The following is a 25,158-nucleotide window of genomic DNA, read 5'->3' as shown; positions in this document are numbered from 1 at the left end:
TAGAACAGAGAGGCTATTTTGAATGTTGGATAGTGTGTTTTATGTAGACACAGCTTACATGTGGTGAACCTTTTTTATAATATTACAGCAATGACAGTCAAATTACGTCAGCTAACCTTCTGTGAGTATCTACTGTTTACAGATGACACCAAGCTCTGAGCACGCTTACTGACATGTTGAAAAGTGTGAAGTTCAGATTTGATTTAGACAAAGAGGAAGACCATAAATTGGATGCAATTCAGATAGTCCTCTTCCATTGCCTGTTTATTTTGTTAAAGGACAGACACAAGTTATGTGCTTTGATATTGGAAATTAATGAAGGTATCATAAGTTCTTCGTATAATCCTTGAGAACTTGTGTCAAAAGGACAAATTGGAAATAGACTTAAGTGGAAAAGTTTTCTTTTGTAGGTAAAGGCATTTTTAGTAAAGAAGCAATTGCTAGCCTATGAACTATTAAGGAAATTTCCCCCCAAGATCTGCAAAGCATATTAAGTCACAGCCATATTTAATCAAATAGACTTTCATATATTGCTAAAAGAACCAGGTTGGAATAGAAAAGCAGGTCATGAGGTCAAAATGCTCATATCATTTAGAATACTACTAGCTATACCTCTGTATTTTGTTATCATGCTTGAATTTATGGGGCCATTTAAGGGAGTCATAGACTTGGGCCTCATGGAGCAATAGATGGAGTGAAGAGATAATGATAAAAAGTACAGCTTTTCTGCTGTTTCTTCATATGATAACCTCATGGGTGTGTCTTTAAGTCTCTCAGACTCAATGAATATTAAATATAAAGAAAGGGTAAAATTCCAGATTTGAAATATGAGTAGGTAGTTATGAGATGTAGGAGGAAAAAAACCCCCTCATTTTATCCTACTTTTTCAAGAATAAGTGCATGTTTCATCCATCAGAAAACAGAATTGCATACTTTTTACAGCTCACTAAAAGATAAGGTCAAACTGTATTTTTGAAAAATATATCTTTGTACTTATTCTAATAAATATCTTGTTTGAAGGACCAGCCTGGTGGCATAGCAGTTAAATTTGTGTGCTCTGCTTTGGTGGCCCCAGGTTCATGGTTTTGGATCCCAGGCGTGGACCTACACAGTGCTTATCAAGCCATGCTATGTTGGCGTCCTACAGCCAAAATAGAGGAAGACTGGTACAGACGTTAGCTCAGTGACAGTCTTCCTCACACACACACACACAAACACACACAAATATGCATCATGTTTGAAAAGTAACCTGGTGCCTTTTAAAAGTTACATTATTTTGTCAAGGCTGAACAGTAGTAATGCACATGTACATGTATCATTTGCGGCACTTTATTGCTGGCAAAAGCAAGGTAGGGAAGTTGAGGAGAAATAAAGTACTATACAGTAAAAGAATAAAAAGCACATATTTATATCAAAACGTAGTAGCATCTATGAGGCTACATACAGGTTTATAACAGATATCAATGACTTTTGTGAACATAAACATGCTGCGTATTCATTCCTTGCTCATTCCCCTTTGGGCACATAGTGATTTTCATTAGTCAGTAAGCATTTAATTTTTTGTGAAGATTTTCACATTACAGTATCTTTTGAAAAAATAGGAAAATATTATAAACCCTATTCAAATAAAATAAATGTTGGCTTTTTTATAATAAGAGCCTTTAAAGTTTCTGAGTAAGTCTATATGTTCTTCCTAGAGTTTTAAAAGTGTTTTCCAAACTGCCATTTAAAAAAGTCATGCATAGTGTCTGTCACCCTCCATAATATAATTTCTGTCAGTCTCTGGAATGGAGCTTAACAGACGCAATTCTTGCTGCAACAGGGTGTGCTAATTAAAAGGATTTAATTGTATAAAATAGTCTAAATTATGATAAAGTATTTGCTTGTACAAGAAAAATTTAAGTTCTTGAAAAGTGACTCTCATTTTTGGGGTTGTATATACATCTCTTCTCTAACGTGAATTTGGAAAGTGGGGGTAAAGTAGTAATGTGATTTAATGAGTGGTCACATCCTGATGGGCAATGACATTTGTTCACATTAGCATCTTGCTTCTTTCTCTTCCAGCTCTATAATCTCTTGCACCCCTTTTCTAGCTGACATTTTCCTGTCCATTATATCAAATTTTGAGAAATTTTTCCATTTGAGCGAGTCTGGCTGCATGACACTTAGGGTTCTTGGTTGCTCAAGGAGCAGGAAGGCAGCCGAGTAGACTCTTGATGGGAAAGAGGTCCTTTATTTCTTCCATCCTATGAGTCTGTCACTCAGTCCTGCCTAACCTGAGAAAACCAGGAACTGGTTGGATTAGGGTGTTAGCCACCAATCAACCAGTTTGTTTTTGATACAAAAATGAATTAATCATTTTCTTTCCAAATCTCCTCCTCCTCCTTCTATTCTCTCTTTCTGTGTTCATTGAATCCTCGCTTACCCAGCCAGCCACACCATTTTCAGAGTTATCTTTGACTTTCTCTCTCACCCTCTTATCCAGTAACTGTGGCTCTCTTCTTTGTCTCCCGTCTTTTGTTCACCGGTGCCCTAGTCCAGCCTCCCATCGCCTCTTGCCTGGACTATTATAATATTGTCCTAAGTGAACTCTGCTTCCATTTCCTCATTATGATGCTGCCACTGCTGATAATCTTATTCCTTGCAAAAACCTTCAGTGACTTTTATTTGTACAAAAATTGTGTCCCAGCTTCTTAGCATGGTTTTCACAGATTTCTGTAAACTGATGCTAACCAGTTTTCCTGGCTTGTGTTGTGTTTCCAATAACCTCTCCACACCCAACACACATTGACCCATGCCCTGGTTTTCCTTCTTGTGTTATTTCTTCTTCCCTTTCTCCATTTGTGGAAATCTTAGATATTTTTCAAGGCCCAACTTAAATGTTTTTTCTTTCTCTGAGTCCCCCAATTAGAAATAACCTCCCCTTCCTCAAAAATATTATTAAACTTAAATCTATTACACTTTTGTCAGAGTGCAATGTTACCTCTAGACCTTTAGGTGTGCTTATGTCATCTCCCCTTAAAACCCAGTCTTCTGGTCATACTGATTTAGGTTCAGATCTCAACTTTGCCAGTTACTTAAGTTTATTTGTTTTGTATAGAGCACCTAACCTTACTCATCCTATTTTCTCATCCTCAAGATATCTTCAAATAACTTCCTTCTAGGGGCATGAGGGTTAAACGATTTGACTTCTGTAAAGCACTCAATGCTTTCACATAGCAAGTATTCAATGACTATGCATTATTTTCTCTTTCTTTTTTAACTGTATGATTCTTGATAGTTTATCATGCTTGGCACTCAGGTATCTATTGAAAAGAATTTGCTTCAATTGTCCAATTATTACCATCAAGTCAAATCAATAAAAATTTACTTAAACCTACTGTGCAGAAGGCCGTAAATTAGGTGCTGTCATGGATACAAAAAAATGTATATACAACATTATCTTGGCCCTTTGTCCCCTAGGAGCTTACAGCCTGTAAATGTGGAGCCAAGGCATAAGTAAAAGGGAAGCTAAATAATTTTGTACATTTTTAAATTGTAAATCCATGTGGACACAGATGAAAATCCAATAAGTTGCCCTGTGGTTAAAGGGATCGACATACCAGAATAGATTCAGATATGTGTGAATTCAGAGGGAGTGAAGTGTGAATCCAGGAGGTATGGTAGGAAGTAGAGAAGAGCACGTGGGTATCCCTGGAGGGGAGCTGAACTGAAGAAAAAGGCCCTTCCTATTTGATTTACTGCAAAGAAGAGTAGTTTTCACAGGGTGCTCTGTAATCACTGGTTTTACCCATTCATGGGAAAAGTAAAGCAATCTAAGAGTCTACAAGCATCAGGAAGCAAAGGAGATGGGAAGTAAAGGCTTAACTAAGTGCAGAACTTGAGAATGTGGCAAAGATGGGTGCACATCTGGCCATTTAAAATAGGAAGTTGATTTTTGAGACTGGCCTGCTAGTATAGGAAAGTCTGATGGTCACCAAAGGCTAATTTGTTTTTCATCTTCATTTGTTTAGCACTTTTAATCAAGGCTATGATTTACTGACCACCTGTGTCTAATCCAGTTCTCAGAGAAGCAGATGCTGAGACAGAATTAGGAGTGCAAGGGTTTTGTTGGGGAAAGGAAGTATATTAACTATGAGAGATAAAAGGAAGGGAAGCAGGGTTGGACAAGAAAGCTTTCAGAGTGTTTTTTTTTTTTTTTTTTTGAGGAAAATTAGCCCTGAGCTAACATCTGCCACCAATCCTCTTGTTTTTGCTGAGGAAGATTGGCCCTGAGCTAACATCCATGCCCATCTTCCTCTATTTTATATGTGGGATGCCTGACACAGCATGGCTTGATAAGCTGTGCCTAGGTCTGCACCCTGGATCCGAACCAGCAAACCCTGGGCTGCCAAAGCAGAGTGTGTGAACTTAACCCCTGTGCCACCAGGAGTGGGATATTGATATGACACCTGTGAAAGGAAAGAGGACAAGAAGGATTGGGCAGGGAAAGCTCAGACTATGATACGTTCTGACAAAGCCTCAGCCAAGCCATTAGGGAGCATCAGAGCAAAGAGTGCCTGTTAGAAGAGTCTCTGTTGGGGCAGAAATGGCCACACAGTTTGCCCACCATGATCATTCTTTGGCAGTGGCTACCCAGGAAAAGTGTGGCCATAGCTGCCATGCTATGGCAGTTCCTAATAGCCCTGCCGCTGGAGGTTGTCAGCTTATTTCAGTCCTCAAAGGTGAAAGGCCAGTTCTTTCTTAATGGGATTGCACCTCAGTGGCTGCCACACTACCTTTTCAATAATAAAATATTAAATTGAAAGTCCATGAGAGCATTAGTTTTAGGTTAGGTGTCTTTTGGGGGGCTGAGAAATTCCCTAAAATAATAAAACCCTTTGTAGAAGCTGGACTTAGTGAACACTGGGTGACCCGCATTGTTTGGGTGTATCACATTATTTTTCATCTGTTAAATGTGGATAATGACACACAGCTTCCCTACCTACCTCACAAAGCTGTGAAAAAACATGATACATATCTAAGAAAGGTAAAAAAAAAAAAAATGAGTACCATATGGAAATGTGAGAGGCAGTACAGTATAATAGAAAGATCTATGGGATTAAAGTAAAAGGAAGCAGGCAGGGCTGTCCTTTTACTTATGGAGAAAGGAAATGGTTACTAAATTCAGAAAAGTTGCATAAAAAGAAAATCATTTAAAATGCATTAGGGAGCTAGATATTTAAATTTTCCTATGTCTAATCTTATTACAACGCAAACAATCATCCCCCTGCTTGACTTTGGTGATCTCGAGTTTCCTAGTACAGGCTTTCCTAAAACCAGGGATACTATGTATATATTTATACTTAAAGTGAAAAATATTAACTAATTTTCTTTTGATTTCACAGAAAAAAAGAGATAATATTTAAAAAGTTAAATGAAAACCAAGTTTTACTTTAGAGTTGGGATTGGCAAACTTTTTCTGTAAAGAGCCAGGTAGTAAATATTTTAGGCTTTTACGAGCTCTGTGGGCCACATATGGATCTCTGTTGCATATTCTTTTTCTTTGTTTCTTTGTTTGTTTCTTTCTTTTTTTTTACAATGCTATAAAAATGTAAAAATCATTCTTAGCTCAAGGGCACACAAAAACAGGACCTAGACCTCAACCCCTACTGTAGACTGAGTTCTGCTTAAACTTATTTTTGACTTCAACAAAATTTCAGAAATAGACAAACTCCAAATTCTGTATTTACAAAACAGAGAATGGACTTTGAAGTCATACTGGCATGGATTTGAATCTGCTTCCATCCTTTACTAGCTCTGTGACTTGGACAAGTTATTTAACCACTGGGATGCTCAGCTTCCTCAAATGTAAAATGAGACCAATGCTACCTGGCTGGGTGTTTGTCTGGATTTAATGAAAGAATTTGTGAAAGATACTTTGCTCAGTGATTATCACACAATTAGAATCTTCACAAATGTTACTCCTTTCCTCCCTTCCTCATCTTGTTTGACAACATTTCCCAGCCTTTTGTTTTCCTTTCTTCAAATTGTTCTAAGAATATTTTAGGTTGTATATTTCTTCCAAGTTATCATAGTAGAAACTCTCACTTTGACTTAATTTGAGTAAAATTAATTTGTCAACATTTTGATTACTTAGGACAAATTATTGACTTTACTTTCTCTTGCATCAAATCTCTATCCAGTACATGCAGTTATTCCTAGATTTCTTCAGTAGTGCCCCACAATCTATATTTTTAAAAATATATTGATAGATGCTAATGGTAAAATTTCCATGAGAATTTTAGAGAATTTATCCAATTCTCATAAAATCTATAAGAATATAAATATTTTAAACCATACACTACGCTAGTAGATAAAAATCTACAAACAAACAAACAAAAAGGTTTATAGGGGAAGTGGGGATAGACAGTTGTTTGTTTTGCTATTTTATTCAATAGCTTTCCATAATTATTTGAATCCTACCCACAACTCTTTATTAAGACCACTAATTGTGCACCCAATATTGGAGAACCTAGTATATAAAGCATATATGAACAGATCTGAAGGGAGAAATACACAGCAATACAATAATAGTAGGGGGTTTCAATACTCCACTTTCAACAATGGATAGATCATCCACACAGAAAATCAATGAAGAAACATTGGACTTAAACTATGCGTTAAACCAGATGGATCTGACAGACATATACAAAACAGTCTATCCAACAGCAGCAGAATACACATTCTTCTCACACGCACCTGGAATATTCTCTAGAATAAATCATATGTTAGGACATGAACAAGTCTTAATAAATTTAAGAAGAATGCAGTCATACCAAGCATCTTTTCCAACCAGAATGGTATGAAACTAGAAATCAATTACGAGAAGAAAACTGGGGAATTCACAAATATGCGGAGATTAAACAGCATGCTCCTGAACAACCAATAGGTCAATGAAGAAATCAAATGGGAAATCAAAAAATACCTTGAGAAAAGTGAAAATGGAAACATGACATACTAAAACTTACGGAATGCAGCAAAGGAACTTCTAAGAGGGAAATTTGTAGCAATAAACACCTATCTTAAGAAAAAAGAAAGATCTCAAATAAACAACCTAACTCTACCCCTAAAGGAACTAGAAAAAGAACAAACTAAGCACAAAGTTAGTAGATGGAAAGAGATAATAAATTTTAGAGCAGAAATAAATGAAATAGAGACTAAAAAGACAATAGAAAAGATCAATTGAAACTGGGAGCTGGAGTTTTGAAAAAAAAACAATATTGACAAACCTTTAGCTAGACTAAGAAAAAAAGAGAGAATACTCAAATGAAATCAGAAAGAGAATCTTTTTCAAACTCTTCCAAAAAGTAAACAAGGAGAGAACATTTCTAAACTCATTTTAAGAGGCCAGCATTATCGTGTTACCAAAACCAGACAAGGACACTACAGGAAAAGAAAAGTACAGGCTAATATCCCTGATGACCACAGGTATAGAAATCCTCAACAAAATATTAGCAAACTGATTTCAACAGTCATTAAAGGGATAATGTACCATGAACAAGTAGGACTCATTCTTGGGATGCAAGGATAGTTCAACATATGCAAACCAATGTGATGTACATTAACAAAATGAAGGTTAAGAATCATATGATCATGTCAATACATGCTGAAAAAACATTTGACAAAATTCAACATTCTTTCATTATTTAAAACTCCCAAAGAATTGAGTCTAGAACAAACATACCTCAACATAATAAAGGCCAATTGTGATAAGCCCACAGCCAACATCCTAGTCAGTGGTGAAAAACTAAAAGCTTTTCCTGTAAGATCAGGGATGAGACAAGGATGCCCACTCTCACTACTTTTATTCAATATAGTACCAGAAGTTCTAGCCAGAGCAGTTAGGCAAGGAAAAGAAAAGGCATGCAAATCAGAAAGGAAGAAATAAAATTATCTCTGTTTGTGGATGACGTGATATTATATAGAGAAAACACTAAAGACTCTACCAAAAAACTGTTAGAACTAATAAGTGACTGCAGTAAAGTTGTAAGGTATGAAATCAATATACAAAAATCAGTTGCATTTCTATACACTACCAATGAGCTATCAGAAAGAGCAATTAAGTAAACAGTCCCATTTACAGTAGCATCAAAAATAATAAAATACTTAGGAATAAATTTAGCCAAGAACATGAAAGATCTATACACTACAAACCATAAAACATTGACAAAAGAAATGGAAGAAGACACAAATACATGGAAAGATAGTCCATGCTCATGGATTGGAAGAATTAATATTATTAAAATGTCCATAATACCCAAAGCAACCTACAGGTTCAATTCAGTGCCTATCAAAATTCCAATGGCATTTTTCACAGAAATAGAAAGCAATCCTAAAATTTCTATAGAACCACAGAAGGTCCTGAATAGCCAAAGCAATCTTGAGAAAGAAGAATGAAGCCAGAGGCATCACATTTTCTGATTTCAAAGTACATACAAAGCTGTAGTAATCAAAACAGTATGGTATAGGCATAAAAACAGACACATAAATCAATGGAACAGAGTAGAGACCCCAGAAATAAACTCATGCATATATGTCACTTAATTTTTGTCAAAGGAGCCAAGAATATAAAATTGGGCAAGGATAGTCTCTTAAATAAATGGTTTTGGGAAAACTGGATACTGACATGGAAAAGAATGAAACTGGACCCCATCTTACACCATACACAAAAATCAACTTAAAATCGATTAAAGCCTTAAGCATAAGACTTGAAACAATAAAACTCCTAGAAGAAAACATAGGAAAAATCTCCTTGGCATTGGTCTTGGCAATGATTTTTGGATTTGACACCAAAAGCAAAGGCAACTAAAGCAAAAATAAACAAGTGGGACTACATCAAACTAAAAAGCTTCTGCACAGCACAGGAAACCATCGACAAAATGAATAGGCAACCCAGGAGTGGGAGAAAATATTTTGAAAGTACATATCTGATAAGGGTTAGTATTCAAAATATACAAGAAACTCATACAACTCAATAGCAAAAAAACAAATAACCCAATTAAAAAATGGGCAAAGGACCTGAATGGACTTTTTCCAAAGAAGACATCCAAATGGCCAACAGGTACATAAAAAGGTGCTCAACATCACTAATCATCAGGGAAATGCAAATCAAAACCACAATGAGCTATCAACACACAACTGTTAGCTAGGCTATTATCAAAAAAATGAGATAGCAAATGCTAGGAAGGATGTGAAGAAAAGAAAATCCTTGTACACTGCTAGTGGGAATGTAAACTGGTACAGTCATTATGGAAAACAGTATAGAAGTTCCTCAAGGAATTAAAAATAGAACTACCATATGATCCAGCAATCCCACGTCTGGGTATATATCCAAAGTAAACAAAATCATTATCTCAAAGAGATATCAGTACTCCCATGTCATTGCAGTATTGTTCACAATAGACAAGGTATGGAAACAATCTAACGTCTGTTTATAGATGAATAGATAAAGAAAATGTGGTGTATAGATATACAATGGAATATTATTCAGCCTTAAAAAAGAAGGAAATCCTGCCATTTGCAACAGTGTGGATGAACCTGGAGGGCATTACACTAACTGAAATAAGCCAGACAGAGCAATCAAATACCGCATGGTATCACTTATATGTGTAATCTAAAACACACATACGCAAAAGTTGAACTCAAAGAAACAGAAAGTCAAATGGTAGTTGCCAGTGTCTAAGGAGTGGGGGAAATGAGGAGAGGTTGGTAAAAGGGTACAGACTTTCAGTTATAAGATGAATAAGTTCTGAGGATCTAATGTAGAACATGGTGACTATAGTTGATAATACTGTATTGTAAAATTGAAATTTACTAAGAGAATAGAACTTGTGTTCTCACCAAAATGGCCACCAAGAGCATTTCTGGTTGGTTGGGTGATACCTGGTATTATTGCTTAAGAGTTGGTGATTTATTTCTTAGAGTGCATTCTCCCTGAGGCTGCAACCATACATGTTTTAAATCACTTTTAGGTTTGAAATATTTGTTAACTAAAAGAGCAAAAGATTAGTGTATGTTTTCTTTACTATATTGTTAGGTTCTTGTAGTTATATTAAATGTAGACCCTGCATTGCCTTTCAAAGTTTGAGTAACTCAGCACAACCTTGACGCGCATAGCTCAGTGGTGACCAAGAAAGCCTTAATGTTCCCTTGACTAAACTTGAGACAGGTGTCTTCCTGACTCTAGGAACCTGTTCCCCCTTTTCTTAGAGCATTTACCTAAGAAAACTTGAAATTGTAATTCTTACTGTGCCCCTTTGAGATGTAAATCTTCTCCCAGCCTCTTGCCAGTTTTACAACCCTGGAATGTGTTTCTCAAGGAGCTCAAGGATCTAGGAGTAATCCCTTTAAATGCAATCATTAGGAAGGATCCTGTCCCTGTCCTCCCAGGCTTGGAGGGAAGGTAGGAGTGTAAACGCCAATTAGCAAACATAGATAACCTAGTCACACTGACTAGTCTCCCCTTAATTTCCTCCAGTACTTTTCCACTAGCTCACCCCCAGTGCTTAAAAACTTTCCCACCTTTTGTTTCAGTGGAGTCGAGTTAAATCTCTCTGCTGTTGTTTCTCTCCCCTATTGCGACAGCCTTGAATAGTCTCTCCCTTGTCTATTTAACTTGTCCAGTGTGATTTCCTTTTGACAGTGATTGAGAATGAAGACTCTGGAGTGAGAACTGCAATAGAATCTTGGCTCCATTTTACTACATTAGTCACATAACCTCACTAAACTTCAGTTTGCACATGAGTAAAATGGAGACAGTGGTACCTACCTATAGGTTCTGTGAGGATGGCATGGATCAATGAATGTAAAGCTTTCAGCATGCTGTCTGGTGCACATTAGGCACTCCATAAATTTTAGGTCTAATTTTTTTGGCTAATGACTACCTGAAAAGTTTCTTGATAACTCTCTCTCTCTTTTTTTAATAGTAAACTAATGTATTTAAAATGTTTCCATTTGCTAAATTATGACCGTGTACATTTTCGGGATATCTACTTTGCAAAATGAAGTCTATCTATTTGGTTCTTGAAATACATAAAGATAAAAATGCATCATAAATAATGAAAGCAAGCAACCAGTTATATAATTAATTGGTCATGAAGTCTAGGTACTTAGGTCAGAGGGATCAGTTACTTCTGAGGCCATGTTGATACACCATCTGTGGGCGAGAGAGACAAAACTGAAATAATCATGTTTTCAGACACTCTAGCAAGCTATGTTCTCCAACAAATGAAGAAAACTGCTGTTTCTATTTTGAAGTTCAACATATCTCGTACTTAGGCTATCCTAAACCAAAAACTTAAAGAAACTGAAATTTAGATACGAAGTTTTCTTTTAAAAGATATATTTTAAAATGCACGTTGTATTGCAATACTCTATTGTTTTGAAGCTACATCATGAAATGTTGCCTTAATCCCTACTTTTTTTGTTTTTGAGGAAGATTAGCCCTGGGCTAACTACTGCCAATCCTCCTCTTTTTGCTGAGGAACAGTGGCCCTGAGCTAACGTCCGTGCCCATCTTCCTCTACTTTATATGTGGGAAGCCTACCAAGCATGGCCAAGCAGTGCCATGTCCGCACCCGGGATCCGAACCGGTGAACCCTGGGCCGCCAAGAAGCGGAACGTATGAATTTAACGGCTGCGCCACCATCCCGGCCCATTAATCCCTACATTTTAAAGAAATACATGTGAAACAACACATTTTAAAAGTTAAAACTGCTTGCTTTTTGGGGGGAGCATAGTAACAGATAGTTGAGAAGTACTATATTCTGATTACATGTCAGAATAAATGTCTAGTCATAACAGTTCCCTATTGAGTGTATGCTCTATCTGTAAAATACTTCTCTGCCCTTCTTTCTCTCTCCAAAAGTAATCTAAGAAAAATTCACTTGAATTGCTATCTGACTTTTAACAATCTATATTCTGTTTGGAGACCCTGCTTGCAATTCTGACTGACTTACAAAGATAACAGTGATGATATGGATCGGTCTGAAAGGCCAAAAGTACTGCATTGATGTTCCATTCTTAAATAGAGACAACATGATGGTGTTTTTTGTCTTTTTTCTTTTAAGAGTATTACCTCTTACAATATGTTCACTATTTTTATACTTCCTGTTCATGGAGACTCCTATAACATAGGTTAATATTTTCAGATTGTTTGGGCTTGTCTCCCCTCCCTGTTAAAATAGTTTTATGTTACATGGAGGGGTTACAAGTAAAGGGAGAACCTCATAAGCTGTATGAATACAGATAAAAAGATCTATTATGGTAAATGGTGTCTAGATGCCTACCTGGAGGAAAGGGAATTTAGGAGCAAAATAAAAAGACTGAAAATCTAAGTCAACTCAGAAACAAGATATGCCTATGATGAAGTAAGGATTTAACTTGGAAAGTTAGTTTGTTATGGCCCCCAGTTGTATATGTTTTATCCTAAGGCACCATTTGGTTTAATAAAATGTAGATCTGAGGCTGTTCTTAACCTCTCAGTTTCTTAAGACTTAATTATAAAGGTTATATTTTCAAAGGACAAAAGCATTATTCATCTGTCGGTTCATGTCTTCCAGGTTTATCTTGCAGATTATGGACTTTGCTACAGATATTGTCCCAATGGGAACCACAAACAGTATCAGGAAAATCCTAGGAAATGCCATAATGGGACAATAGAGTTTACAAGCCTGGATGCCCACAGGGGAGTGGGTAGGTTCTCTTTTCCTTTTTCTTATTTTTATTTCAGAAGAATGATTAAAGAGTAATAAGACTCCATGAAATGACCTTTGCATAGTCCGTTTGAAGAGTGAGAGCATTGGTGAGATTTTCTCAAAAGTAGTGAATTTCTCTATGCCAATAAATATTTCTTCTAACATGGGAAGGAGATACAGACTGACAAGTGAGAAAGGAGCAAAAGGGTATCAAGTAAGCAAACATTGATGGTCATTTTGGGCAGAAATTACTAGTTTGTATAGAATAAACTTGGAAGTCAGCAACTGAATTTTTATGCTGTAGTGAATATCACAGATTTGGTAAAGGTGCACATGTGAAGAATTATTCCTGGTTTTCATTGTGCCCTTCTAAAGCTTTCATTGAGCTTTAGAAGATACCATCTCTCAACAAAAAGGAAATCTTTCCTGCAACTATAAAGTGTTAACTTGTGGAAATCTCTCCTAGTCGCCTTTCATATATCTTACTTATTTAAACTCACTTTGATGGTATTGGAAACACATTTGCAGGTAAATTACATACATAGTCCTTTTATTGGATATTGATTATACTGCCTTGCATTCCAAGGCAGACTTAATTCAACAATTCCCTAATTAGTTAAAGTCATAACCTATGTCTTGTATTCATTTACCATTAATTAAACCTTAGCTGTTTATTACACTGCAGTCCAAATCCAATAGCCGACCCAGAAAGCCATGGAAAAGGAAGTAGGAGGTCAATATTGAAAATATATGGTGCAGAGTCCCACTGATGGTTGCTTTGTTCACAATCAATATGGTCAATGCAACTGTACTTTCTTAGTTGCTCTGTCAGCAAGACAAAAAGTCAATTCTAATGTTATGCTAGTGAAAAAATGGCGATTATTGAAAAACTTTGGCTTTCAAAATTATATTCTTTGTAAACTTTGCTTATAAAAGTACTTTCAAATATGCTAAACCATACATATAATTTTTAAACAGCTTTAGAAGGACCACAGTTTCACTAAAAGGCAATTAGACATTTGCACTTGTTAATGGCTGTTGAACTGTTACCCTAAACTGATACTTTCTAACGAGTTTTAGTTGGTACAAACAACTGTATATTATTGCCTTTTCTATTAAAAGGACCATTGACCATGTAATGTAGAGGGTCTTGATCATTTTCTGGAGCAATTAAAACCCACACTAGTTTAAGGTAGGCTGATGGCAGAGTGAAATAAGTGTGTCAGTGGTATACCTCCTTCCTTTCAGGAAAAAGCATAGGTTAAATTTTCTGAAATAGAAATTAGCTTTTATACTCCTCATCAGAGTAAATCACTACATTTGTTTTTTGAAAGATAGTTTGGTTGGAAAAGTAACGATCACTCAGAAATTTTGTAATATTGTGTAATTTTTCACCATTTACATTATTAACAAATCAGTGAGCATTTACAGATATAAATGAGACATGGCTTTAATTAAGTTAAGAAATGTAAGAGTCAAATGCTCATTGGTAGTTTTTTTTTTTTTTAATTTAAAGTTCTTTCACTCTCAATGAATTTTGTTCTTCACTTTTGCCAGATTTACCAGTATGGAAGAATTTTAAGAAACCTGAAAGTACTTATTTGATAGTAATATAACTGGACATTTACTATACAGAGTCTCAAGTTTTAGTCTGGTTATATTATTAATGATATTAACTTATGGTTGGTCCTCTTATTTCAACTGATAGCTCTCATACTGATCTGATCTGGTTCTTTTTTTTTTCTTTGAAGATTGGCACCTGAGCTAACAACTTGCCAATCTCTTTTTTTTTTTTTTTGCTTTTTCTCCTCCCCCCAGTAGATAGTTGTATACTTTTAGTTGTGGGTCCTTCTAGTTGTGGCATGTGGGACACCACCTCAGCATGGCTTGATGAGCCGTGCAGTGTCCATGCCCAGGATCAGAACCAGCAAAACCCTGGGCCACCGAAGCAGAGCGCATGAACTTAACCACTCAGCCACGGGTCTGGCCCCCTGATCTGGTTTTGACAATTAAAATAGCTAAGAAACCATTGTCATTATGGAATGGGAAGCAGAGTCATTACATGTTGGTCTGGTCAATGTTTGGACTGTGGTAATTCTGAAAGTCCTCTACAGTCATTCCATAGTGGAGGGCAGTGTTTTCATTGTGCTGTCTTCATGAAAGATTTCAACAAATTTTTATTTTGTAGTCCATTTAAGTATTTTCTCCCTAAATAATAATATATGATGATGAGCTGGGTAGATTTCAGCATGCTAGATCTTTGGGGAGAAGATTGAACTTTGAATGATGGTAGAAAGATGATATTTATTCAGGGGAGAGCCTACACTACATATTTTGATATTTGCTGGAAAGTTATCTACTGGAGTGAATATTCACTTTTACCGTAGGTTTCACAGGATTCCTTTAGAAAGTAAATTTCCTTGGGGCTGGCCCGGAGGTGTAGTGGTTAAGTTCATGTGCTCAGCTTTGGTGGCCCCAGGTTTGTGGGTTCAGATCCCCGGCAGGGGCCTACACACCACTCATCAAGCCATGCTGTGGCACCATCCTACATACAAATAGGGCAATATTGGCACACATGTTAGCTCAGGGCGGGTCTTCCTCACACACACAAAAAATAGATTCTCTTAATGCATTTAAAATAGAATTTACACTAAAATTCTAGGCATATCTATATCTACATATATACATACATACATATATATGCATATACATATATATACACACATACACATACATAAGTGTATATGTATATTTGCTGAAATTTTAATATGCAGTTTTAGTCTGGCATATAAAGTGAAGGATTTGATATCCTCAAATGTCTGAATACTATTCATTCCTAATATTTTACATTTAATTTTCCAAAGTAAAACATTTCACTTTAGGATTTTATTAGAAATGAAATAATCATTTAGTCATATCTAGAACACAGAATAAACAAGGCCATAAATCCTGTAGGTAAATGCAGAAGGTCAGATTCATAAATATTCATGTGTTTACTTTCAGTACAGTCACTATGTAGTTTAATCTCAGAAAAAACCTTTTCCATTCCTGTCCAGCTAGGAGATCCAATAAATACTAAGAAAGATAATGCAAAGGAAAGCATAAAGACCAAAACAAGTTATCAGTAGGAAATAGAACCTGTAGTTGTCAGATCATTTGCTGAGTATCAGGTGAGGCCCAGGGAAATAGTCCGGCTTCAGTGTAACACTGACTTAGGAGTTAACCACTTAGCAGAGACTGTTAACCTGATCCTACTATCTGGTCTCTGCTACTTTTTGTAGTGGTTTTTCAGAAAGCAAAGCCAACACGTTTTTCCGTGGATTAGTTGGGTTTTTATAATGAAGGAGCTAATTAGCACTTTCACCTAAGCATTTTCTAGTTCAACTTGATGTAAAAAGAGGATAGCTTGTATTATTACAAACAAAAACGTATGAATAGAGATATATAGAGATGGATGGATATAGATGAAAAGATGGATAAATGAAAAGATAACCATTCCTGGAACTATCATACATCTCTATATTTGTGTTTAAAAAAAAATTGTAGTTATTCTTCCAAACTCAATTCTCTTGTGTGACCTAAAGGTATTTTCTGAGTGACTGAAGTGCTTCATTTAGTGTAAAATTAGAGTAATATATGTTGGGCTTATTTCTTCTATTATTAAGTTTTTATTCTTCATAAAAACTAACATGTATAAACATTGGCACATTTTGGGCTTGTTGCCTGATAATTAAAGAGAATTATATCTGTGTCAAATGTACTATTTCAAAATTTGTTACATTCTTAGTAATGTTAAAAAGCAATATTTGGATCAATATGTGGTATGGATTTTTGTAGATTTTTCTACTCACTGAGGCATGCAGTCAATACCTAATTTCTCTAGAGATATACTGCATTTAACATATTGAGCTTTTTTAAATACTTCAGACCTGTGCATTGAGTATATAATACCTGTTTTAATTTGACATCATTGACCATAAAATCTGATATCTAAATTGTGTTTTAAATGTCCATTTGTTTATATAATATATTCAGTATCAAGGAAAGAGATATATTACATACTTTTTTATTTTTGCCAATTGCTACTGTATATGAAATCCAAGTCTTGTGTTATTTCTTGCATGGTTTCATTTCACTTTAATCTAGCACTCCAACTTACAAAATATATGTGAAATAAACTGAGAATGTATTTTCATGTTTCCAAACTTGGGGAAATGACATGGTTTACACAATATTTATCTTCTTAAACAATAATTCAAAAGGGAAACCCATTTTCCAATTATAAGATATTAAGGGCAAAACATCAAATTATTGATATGCTCTGTTCAATCTATTAGAAAAACATACTGTTGGTTTCTATTTTTAGGTAAATTAGATTGCTATAAATAGTCTTTAGTTGATGTATAAATAAACATTAATGACAATACTATTCCATCTGTATGGCATAACCCAATTTTGACATTTAGACATGACTTTTAAAGTCTTGACCTCTTTGATTGGGTTAAGAATACATGTTGGCCAAATGTAAGATACCTTTGCTCTGTTGAATAACTTTTCCTAAGCCTCACACAGTAGTGTTTCATAAGAAGTTAAGGCTTAGAATTTAAAAGGTACTGAAAAGAGAGACCTGGGTTTAATATTCTATTTGAGATATGACACATTGCATTCTACTTCCTAATATCCTTTTTGAAATTGCAATAAATTGTGGCCACCATAAAATTTTCCAGCTCTTTATACATCTGAATTGAAAAAACACTGAATAACGTAGGTTACTAGTTGGAAAAATAAGAATAAACTTAAAATTTGTTCTGCAGATTGTCACGATTCACTTTGTCACGTGAGCATCTTATTCAGATATTTTCTGCTTTCTGATTGCCATTTCTGAACATATAAACTAAGTTGTGGGCATTTAAACCCTGTCTGCTTGAGGCAAAATGTTTCCAGTTCACTTTATTATTTCCTAGCAAATCTTGTTTTTCTTCATACTTCATAATGTTACTCTATATAAGAAAACTAAACAGAAAACACTTCAGGCAAATAATCAGTTCCATTTTGGAATTAACACAACACTTTTCTTTTTCTCACAATTCCTCTTTCATTCCATTTGGTGAACTGGGCCTACATAATTTTACTCCAGTTTGTCTTTAGAAAAAGGACCAGTTCTCTAAGGTAACTTCTCTGCTATTCTTGTACCAACTTGGAAGAACCATTTAACACTTTATAAATTAATGTTTTAACTAGACACCCTTCATCAGAATGAAGTAGTTGGAAGAAATAGTTACATGAAAGGATAGTTGCATGAAAAATTTTGTTAGTGCTGCAGCTTAGACCTCAGGATCTGCTGCTTGTTTGTTCCTTGCCAAAACAACTGTCTTTGTGTCAGTATGTCTTTTGGTGTTTTAAGTTACTTACCAATACTTACTTAACTATAGAAGTAGTATATGTAATGTTCTTTGAATGGTATTAAAACTAATGATGAAGGCAAAGTAATTATTAGATTACTGTGGGCTTTGGATTCTGAAAGACTTGGATTTCAGTGCAGAGCTCTGTCAATTTTCCTCTGTGATACTGAGCAAGTTATTTAACCTCTCTGACCCTCTATTTTCTTATTTGTCAACAGAGATAATAATACTTACCTTATATTATTGTTAGGATTATTAAATGAGATAATATAAAGGCAGGGTAACTGACACAGTAGCAGCTCCATAAATCACATTAATTGTTTTTATTTTAACTATGCATTCTAGTGTCAGCTGTTTCTGGAATCTGCTTTCTAGTGAAATAGAATTCAAGTCCTCACCTATACCTTTTTTTATTATTGTTGTTTTTACTCTTCGCAATACTTTATAATTTAGAAATGTTGAGCAATTGAGAACACCACAGGCTTTCAACAAAAAGAGTCACTTACATTGCTCCATATTAATAAGGTAAATAAAATTAGATGCTAAATTATATTTACAAACAAGAGAATATAGAGGAAAAATATTAATAACTAAATCTTGCTACATTTTCAAGCAGTAGCACCATAAGTAAAGGTTTGATTTTTTAGGAAATCTATATGAAAACTTACTGTTAATGATTATGTTAATTATCAAGTGCAACTGAAGAACCTTATTTGTTACAATAAATTATACAGAAACAAAATAATCCATGATATATTTCAACTTTCAAATTAAAAAAGATTTTTTATAGTTAGATATTAATAGTCCTCTTCAACTATTATCGTCTTGTTGTTTTTCAGCATTTTAATTTTTTTTTAAATAGAGGAAATAATAGAATAATATAGTAAATATCCAAATATTCAATTCCTAGATACAATGGTTATTATCATTTTGTCATATCATCTGTATTTTGGTGCTATATTTGAAAGTCAACTAAAGATATATGATTATTCCTTGTGTTAATTCCACACAAACATAGATGCTGATTTGTCATCTAGAATATTTATTTTTAATTTAAAAAGTATTAAAATTACTCCGCTGTCTATACAGATGGAAAGAAGACATAATTATTTGTAGAGTCTTAGAGTTTAACTTCACTAAAACACATCAAACTTTGCCATTTGTTTTTCTGGGAGGGAATTTCAGGAAGAGGTATGTACTTAGAAACATTTTTAATACTTTTATTTCATTCTTTAATGGTAGGAAAGAGTGACTACAGGATTTTTTTTTTAACATTACATGTATTTCTTTTGAAAACAGTGGTAAAACATTTACCTAATCATAGTTATTAATGTATATGTGCAGTCAAAGAAAATAAGTAAAAGGTTGAAAAATGTGATAATAATTTTAATTAGGTAAGACCAAACTATAATAGTGAGGTAAAGTGAACTCTCTAAGGGCTATTTCAAATGAAGACCAGTTTATGAAAGATTGACTTCAGAAATCTAAATGACTTGTCATTACTTACAGCTTCATATCAATTAATCCCTCAGTTGGGGGGGGGCGGGAAGTGGCTGGGAAGGTTCATTCCATTTTAATTCTGATTGTTTTTCTTCAAAGGGCCTCTTGTGTGTAGCCTATGTCATCCAAACAGGTGCCAGAATATAATTTTTTGAAAACTAGAGGATGTGAATTTTCTTAAGTGGTGGTAATCAGGAATTGCCATAATGGAAAAGGGACTTGTGAACACATCTGTACAAATGGAACCATTCCATTATTAATGGGAGATTTATTACTGAAGAAATCACTACAAAACAGCGTGGTAGAGATCGTGTTTTTATTTTAATAGGAGAGCCAAGTCTTGCATTAGGACATTGTTGAAGCTTGTGCAGAAAGTAAATGGCACCCAGGGGACTGTAGCATTCTGCTAGATTGAAGGGCCTTTAATAATCCAATACTCTGATAGCAGTTAAGATAGAGTACGTGTAAGAGCTAATCTTGTCTTCTGCTTTTATGATAACTTATGCATGGTAACCAAAAGTAGTTATGATGTGCTAGCAGCATTGTTCTTAGTAGATGACTTTTTAAATTAAAAACTAAGTTTGCTGAGTGACTTTTCAGTTTATTTAATGAAAGATAATAAAATAGGATACCTGTTTACAGCAGGTTTAACAGCCACATATTGCACTTAAGAGATTTTTATATCCCTACACAGATGAACATTCAAGTAATGGTAGAAATTTAAATACCAGCCTGTTGTTTTATAACAATTTGAATGATTATAAAAATGAGTTTATTTTGTGGGATTTTGTTAATGTTCTAATTATTATTTTGGTAATATTTGTTATATTTGACACAGTTCTTAGATTTCACTGTCCATCTTTTGAAATAAGGCACTTTGAAAAATATATAAAATTATGATGAAATTAGTCTACAGCATTTAATAGTTTTATATAAATGATATTTAGTGGTCTAAAAATGTTCTCTTTCACTTTTTGCATTTTTTATGAAAACATCTCATTAAATTTGGAAAGCCTCTGTTTGGCTTCAAAATCTACTTCCCACCGCCTCTGCCCTCAACTGCATGCACATCATTCATTGCCTCACCTTTGTATTTTCTATTCAGGATATTTGAGCCAGAATTTTAGCTTTAGGACTGCTTATATCTAAAAATAATATTTGTAAAATGTTAGAGCCATGTACCCAAAACAGTAGGCATATTTTATCCTGTACTTTCATTTAACTGAAAAATCTTCAGACAGACCTGTTTTTTAATACTGCACACTAGATGGCAGTTTTGTCATATTCTTCTCGCTTCCAATGCTACCAATATGAGGGGAACAGGAAAGGCCATCAATGTTTAGTCTGCACTCAGAGGGTCTCTGCATGACCAATGTAGACCCCATGGACTTCCTGGAACATATGTTAGCAATTTAGCTGCAGACATTTATTTCTTTGTTTTACTGCTTGGCTCTTTGAGAAAGTGTTGGTGCCAGGTTATGGGTTGTCTGGATCATGTCAGAGGCCATGGAGATCAAGTTCATGTGACAGCCCAGACTAAGGAAGGATGAAGTTGGAGGAGGTGAGGAAACTGACCCTTACTTTCAACAGCAACAAGTCACTGCCTGTCTGTGGACTGGGGCCAAACGCCTGGGCGTTTAAGTTTTACTCCAGCTGAACAAACAAAACACATTGCCCATTTGGCTTTTTCATATTTCATCAGTGGTAGTTCATTCAGCGATTTCTCTATTTCTCAAAACTTGCTTATCCCTCATCTTTCTCTCTTAATGCTTACTCCTCTAGCCCTGTCCAGACGAAGTGACCTTGAAATCCTCGGCTACTGCCTGCTGCGGTGGTTATGTGGGAAACTGCCCTGGGAACGGAACCTGAAGGACCCTGTGGCTGTTCAGACTGCTAAAACAAAGTACAGCTTTTCAAGTATTCCATCATGTACAGCAACAGGTCTGAAGGGATACATTAAAGAGAGTTAATATCCCAGAGAAGATTGCCAGTCACCCAACATGATAACCAAAGCAAATTTCTTAAATTTGAAAAATATTTTTAGAAAAACCAAACAGCTTACAGACATAAAATCCATTAAGATAACACCTCTGAAATCACATGTATGTGAGTTGTAATGCAAAATATAAAGTGAAATTTTGGTTCCTTTACATGGTGTTTTCCAAAGCTTGGATTCCAGGTGGTAGTATTTTCGAGGAAGAGTATTTTCAAATTAGCATTGTACCAGGATATGCAGGAAGTCTGAGCTTGGTGGGATTGATATTACAACAGTGTGAAATGGGACAAATAGGGCTTATGTTTTCACGTGAGAGCAACATACCTCTTTTCTTAATCCTATGTCTTGGAGGAAGTATGTTTTATTTCTTAGGGAAGAAACAAACAATTTTCATATGAGCAGTTTGTATAAGAGATAACCTTGCAGCCACATAAACATTTTTAATATTCTACATTCAATTTTTATCATCTAGAATATGTTAGCATGAGAATTAGGTCAGACTGAGAACAGAGCATGTTACTATTTTCTCACTGATCAGGCCTAAGAAAAAGTCAATTGCTTGTAGCACTCACTAGCCAGTTTTTCATTATATACCAAGATATGCTCAATAGTAGTTATCCACAGATATAATATCACTATCGGAAAAGGAAGCTATGTTTTAAGTAGGGCAAGTTACAACAGAAGTTTACAAAAGGGGTAGCTGATCCATAGAAATTAATCTTCAAATTCAATGTGGCATCAGTTCTTAATAGAGAGAAAGGCTAGCCTGCAGATGCAGAATAATACAGATTACATTTGTAAATACTGACATATATTACCTGAAATATTTCTCCACTTGGAATCTTGATCATCCTATCCCTTACCCAAAACTAGCACATTTCTCTGTCAGTATTAGAACTATCTGATCAGTGATTTACTGCAGTGATTACTGTGTCCGTATTAACCCGTGTGTAGCTGACAGTTTTCAATATGAGTCAAGTCAAAGCACAGTAACGGGCATATATGAACAGTCTTGGTATCTAATTTTCCACCTCAGTTTACCTAATTTGAATAATGTACTTTATTTAAAACACTAGCATTTTAATTCTAATGATTATACGAGTATGTTTTTCTTTTAATCAGACATTCTATTGGGGCCGGCCCAGTGGCACAGCGGTTAAGTTCACACGTTCTACTTCGGCTACCTGGGGTTCGCTGGTTCAGCTCCTGGGTACAGACCCACACACTGCTTGTCAAGCCATGCTGTGGCAGGCATCCCACATATAAAGTAGAGGAAGATGGGCACAGATGTTAGCTCAGGGCCACTCTTCCTCAGCAAAAAAGAGCAGGATTGGTGGCAGATGTTAGCTCAGGGCTAATCTTTCTCAAAATAAAAAAAAAAAGACATACTATTATGATTTTAGTCTTTTATCAATATGTATATATAGATGCATTCATTGTAGATATCTCTAATGAATATTCCTATATGTGTATATTCAAATATAATAATAAGGTTTCATGTAAAATCATAAAGTATAATGCTAATAAACATAACCTCCATTTACATTTTGGGGACCCTTACATAAGTTAATATCTTCATTTTTATTTGATTACTAACATAAACCTATAGACCAGTAAAGCAAGTATGATATTATGAAGTTTATAATTAAGGTAAACCGTAGACATTTTCAGACTTCTTATAGTATAGAATACATAATCACAATTTATTCAATTTGCTGAGAAGGTATAGCACTGAATTTCCCCATAAGGGCATGCTTGTATATTCAACCACAATACTCTCTCTCCCTTATGCCCTTTATTTTCCCCACCATAGGGTGATATTAGCTCAGTGCATTTATTGTTGCAATTCTGCCTGCGCTTGAGTTTGTGAATCAAACATTCATATGAGTAATTTTAGTTGAATGTTTATATATTTGTGGCTGAAGCAACTTAAGGGAGTTGTGCTTGTTCAGTCGAGAACACTGCAAAGTGTTAGATTAATGGGGTTTTTTGGTTTGTTTTGTTCTTTGGATATTTCTTGTTAACCTCTTTAATCATGGGACCACACAAAATACTGCCCAATGGAGAACAATATACATAAGTAATTAAATAATTTACCCAATGCTAAGTACCTGAGGAAAAAAAAAAATCCTGAAAATCCAGGTACAATTTTTCTACATATTTTTTCTTGTTTTTAAGAAAAAATCATGACAGATATCCCTACTTCTACATTTCTACATGTACATACTTTGAATTAAAGCATCTATACTGTAATTCTACCTTTGGTTTCTAGGTGATTGATATAAAATTGGTCAATGAGAATTGAGGGATCTCCCCCACCTCCACTTACCTTCTTACCCAATACAGGTGGGTGAAGAAAAAGTATTGAAAGTCATGATATTGGTGACCCACCAACACAGAATTCAAGTTTTGTTTTCTATTCAAAACAATGAATCACAGGATTGCAAACAAACTCATTGTGTATGACTCTGTTTCGTTTCAGTCTGTTAGATGAGCTCCCTGAGTCAGTGCTTAAATGGGCTCCTTCCGGAAGCAGTTGCCGTAAGTCAAATGATAACTTCTTCCTTCTCCTATATGATTTAGAGGTCACCGCATTTGTCACTCTTGTTTTGTAGCTTTTAACCCACCCACTCCCATTCCCACAGGGGTGGGAGGAAAATCTTCAGGGTTATGGATAGGTCACTAGAGAAGTGAATGTTTAGATCCTCTTTGACATTAGAACACAAGAATGCTAAGAAATTATTCAGACAGCATCCTAGGGTCTGGTGACTGCATTTTTGTTTAGATATATATTTTGGGAATCAGGCACAGGTTTAATAGTCAACTGCACCTGGTATTTCTAGAGTTGACATTCTGTTTTTTTCCTCTTTATGTGGTTGAAAGAAGATAAAGTTGACCTAAGGAAAGACCACTTTCAATCAATAATTTAAAAAACCAAATAATTGAACACTTGAATGCTGTTTAGACCTGGGTTGCACTCTGACTGAACAGGCAGCAAAAAAATTTTGAACTGGCAAAGGCATATAACCTTGGGATTTGGATGTATATTTCATTAAATGGGCTTCTCTTTCAAGTCGGTATAGACCATTTTGGAATTCTTTGACAGTATTATCAGTAAAAATAGGAAGTCAATTCAGAATTACCCAGTGCCTGTTGTTTGCAGATGTACCAATGGTACATTGTTCAGCACCAATATAACAACTGAGTTAGATCTTCTTATAGGAAAGAGCCTGCTTCTGCTGTCAGGCTTGCTTTTTCTCAGGACAGATAAGCAGAGTGAATCTTGCTCTTTATTTATATTGGGCAATCTTTAAGTTAGCTTTTAGCTGACTTATGAAAGTAAATATGTACACTGACCCTCTAGCTAAGGTCAAATAGTAGTTTCCATCTGAGAGCTTAAAAGTAGAGTTAAATCATCTTAAACTTATATTTACAGCCCTTCTTTGACCAGAAACCCACATTTTCATTTCCATAGGAAACAAGAAGAACAAACCAGTTCTTCTTTCTCACCTCCATTCCCCAA

The 25,158-nt window shown here is 35.2% G+C and overlaps 1 protein-coding gene across 2 annotated transcripts in view; it reads left to right on the top strand.

The window, feature by feature from the left end:
• The window catches only part of VRK2 (VRK serine/threonine kinase 2), a 95,150-nt gene that overhangs the window by 53,391 nt on the left and 16,601 nt on the right, over positions 1-25,158 (top strand). For both annotated transcript variants that reach the window (XM_023619064.2, XM_023619066.2), the window contains exons 8-10: positions 12,603-12,735; positions 21,422-21,542; positions 24,118-24,176. In XM_023619064.2, the coding sequence (XP_023474832.1) occupies positions 12,603-12,735; positions 21,422-21,542; positions 24,118-24,176 (313 nt within the window). The remainder of the gene's footprint in view (positions 1-12,602; positions 12,736-21,421; positions 21,543-24,117; positions 24,177-25,158) is intronic.

This window comes from Equus caballus, chromosome 15 (genome assembly GCF_041296265.1).
Source record: "Equus caballus isolate H_3958 breed thoroughbred chromosome 15, TB-T2T, whole genome shotgun sequence".
NCBI classification, from domain to species: Eukaryota; Metazoa; Chordata; class Mammalia; order Perissodactyla; family Equidae; genus Equus; species Equus caballus.
This window is presented reverse-complemented; position numbering and strand designations above follow the sequence as displayed.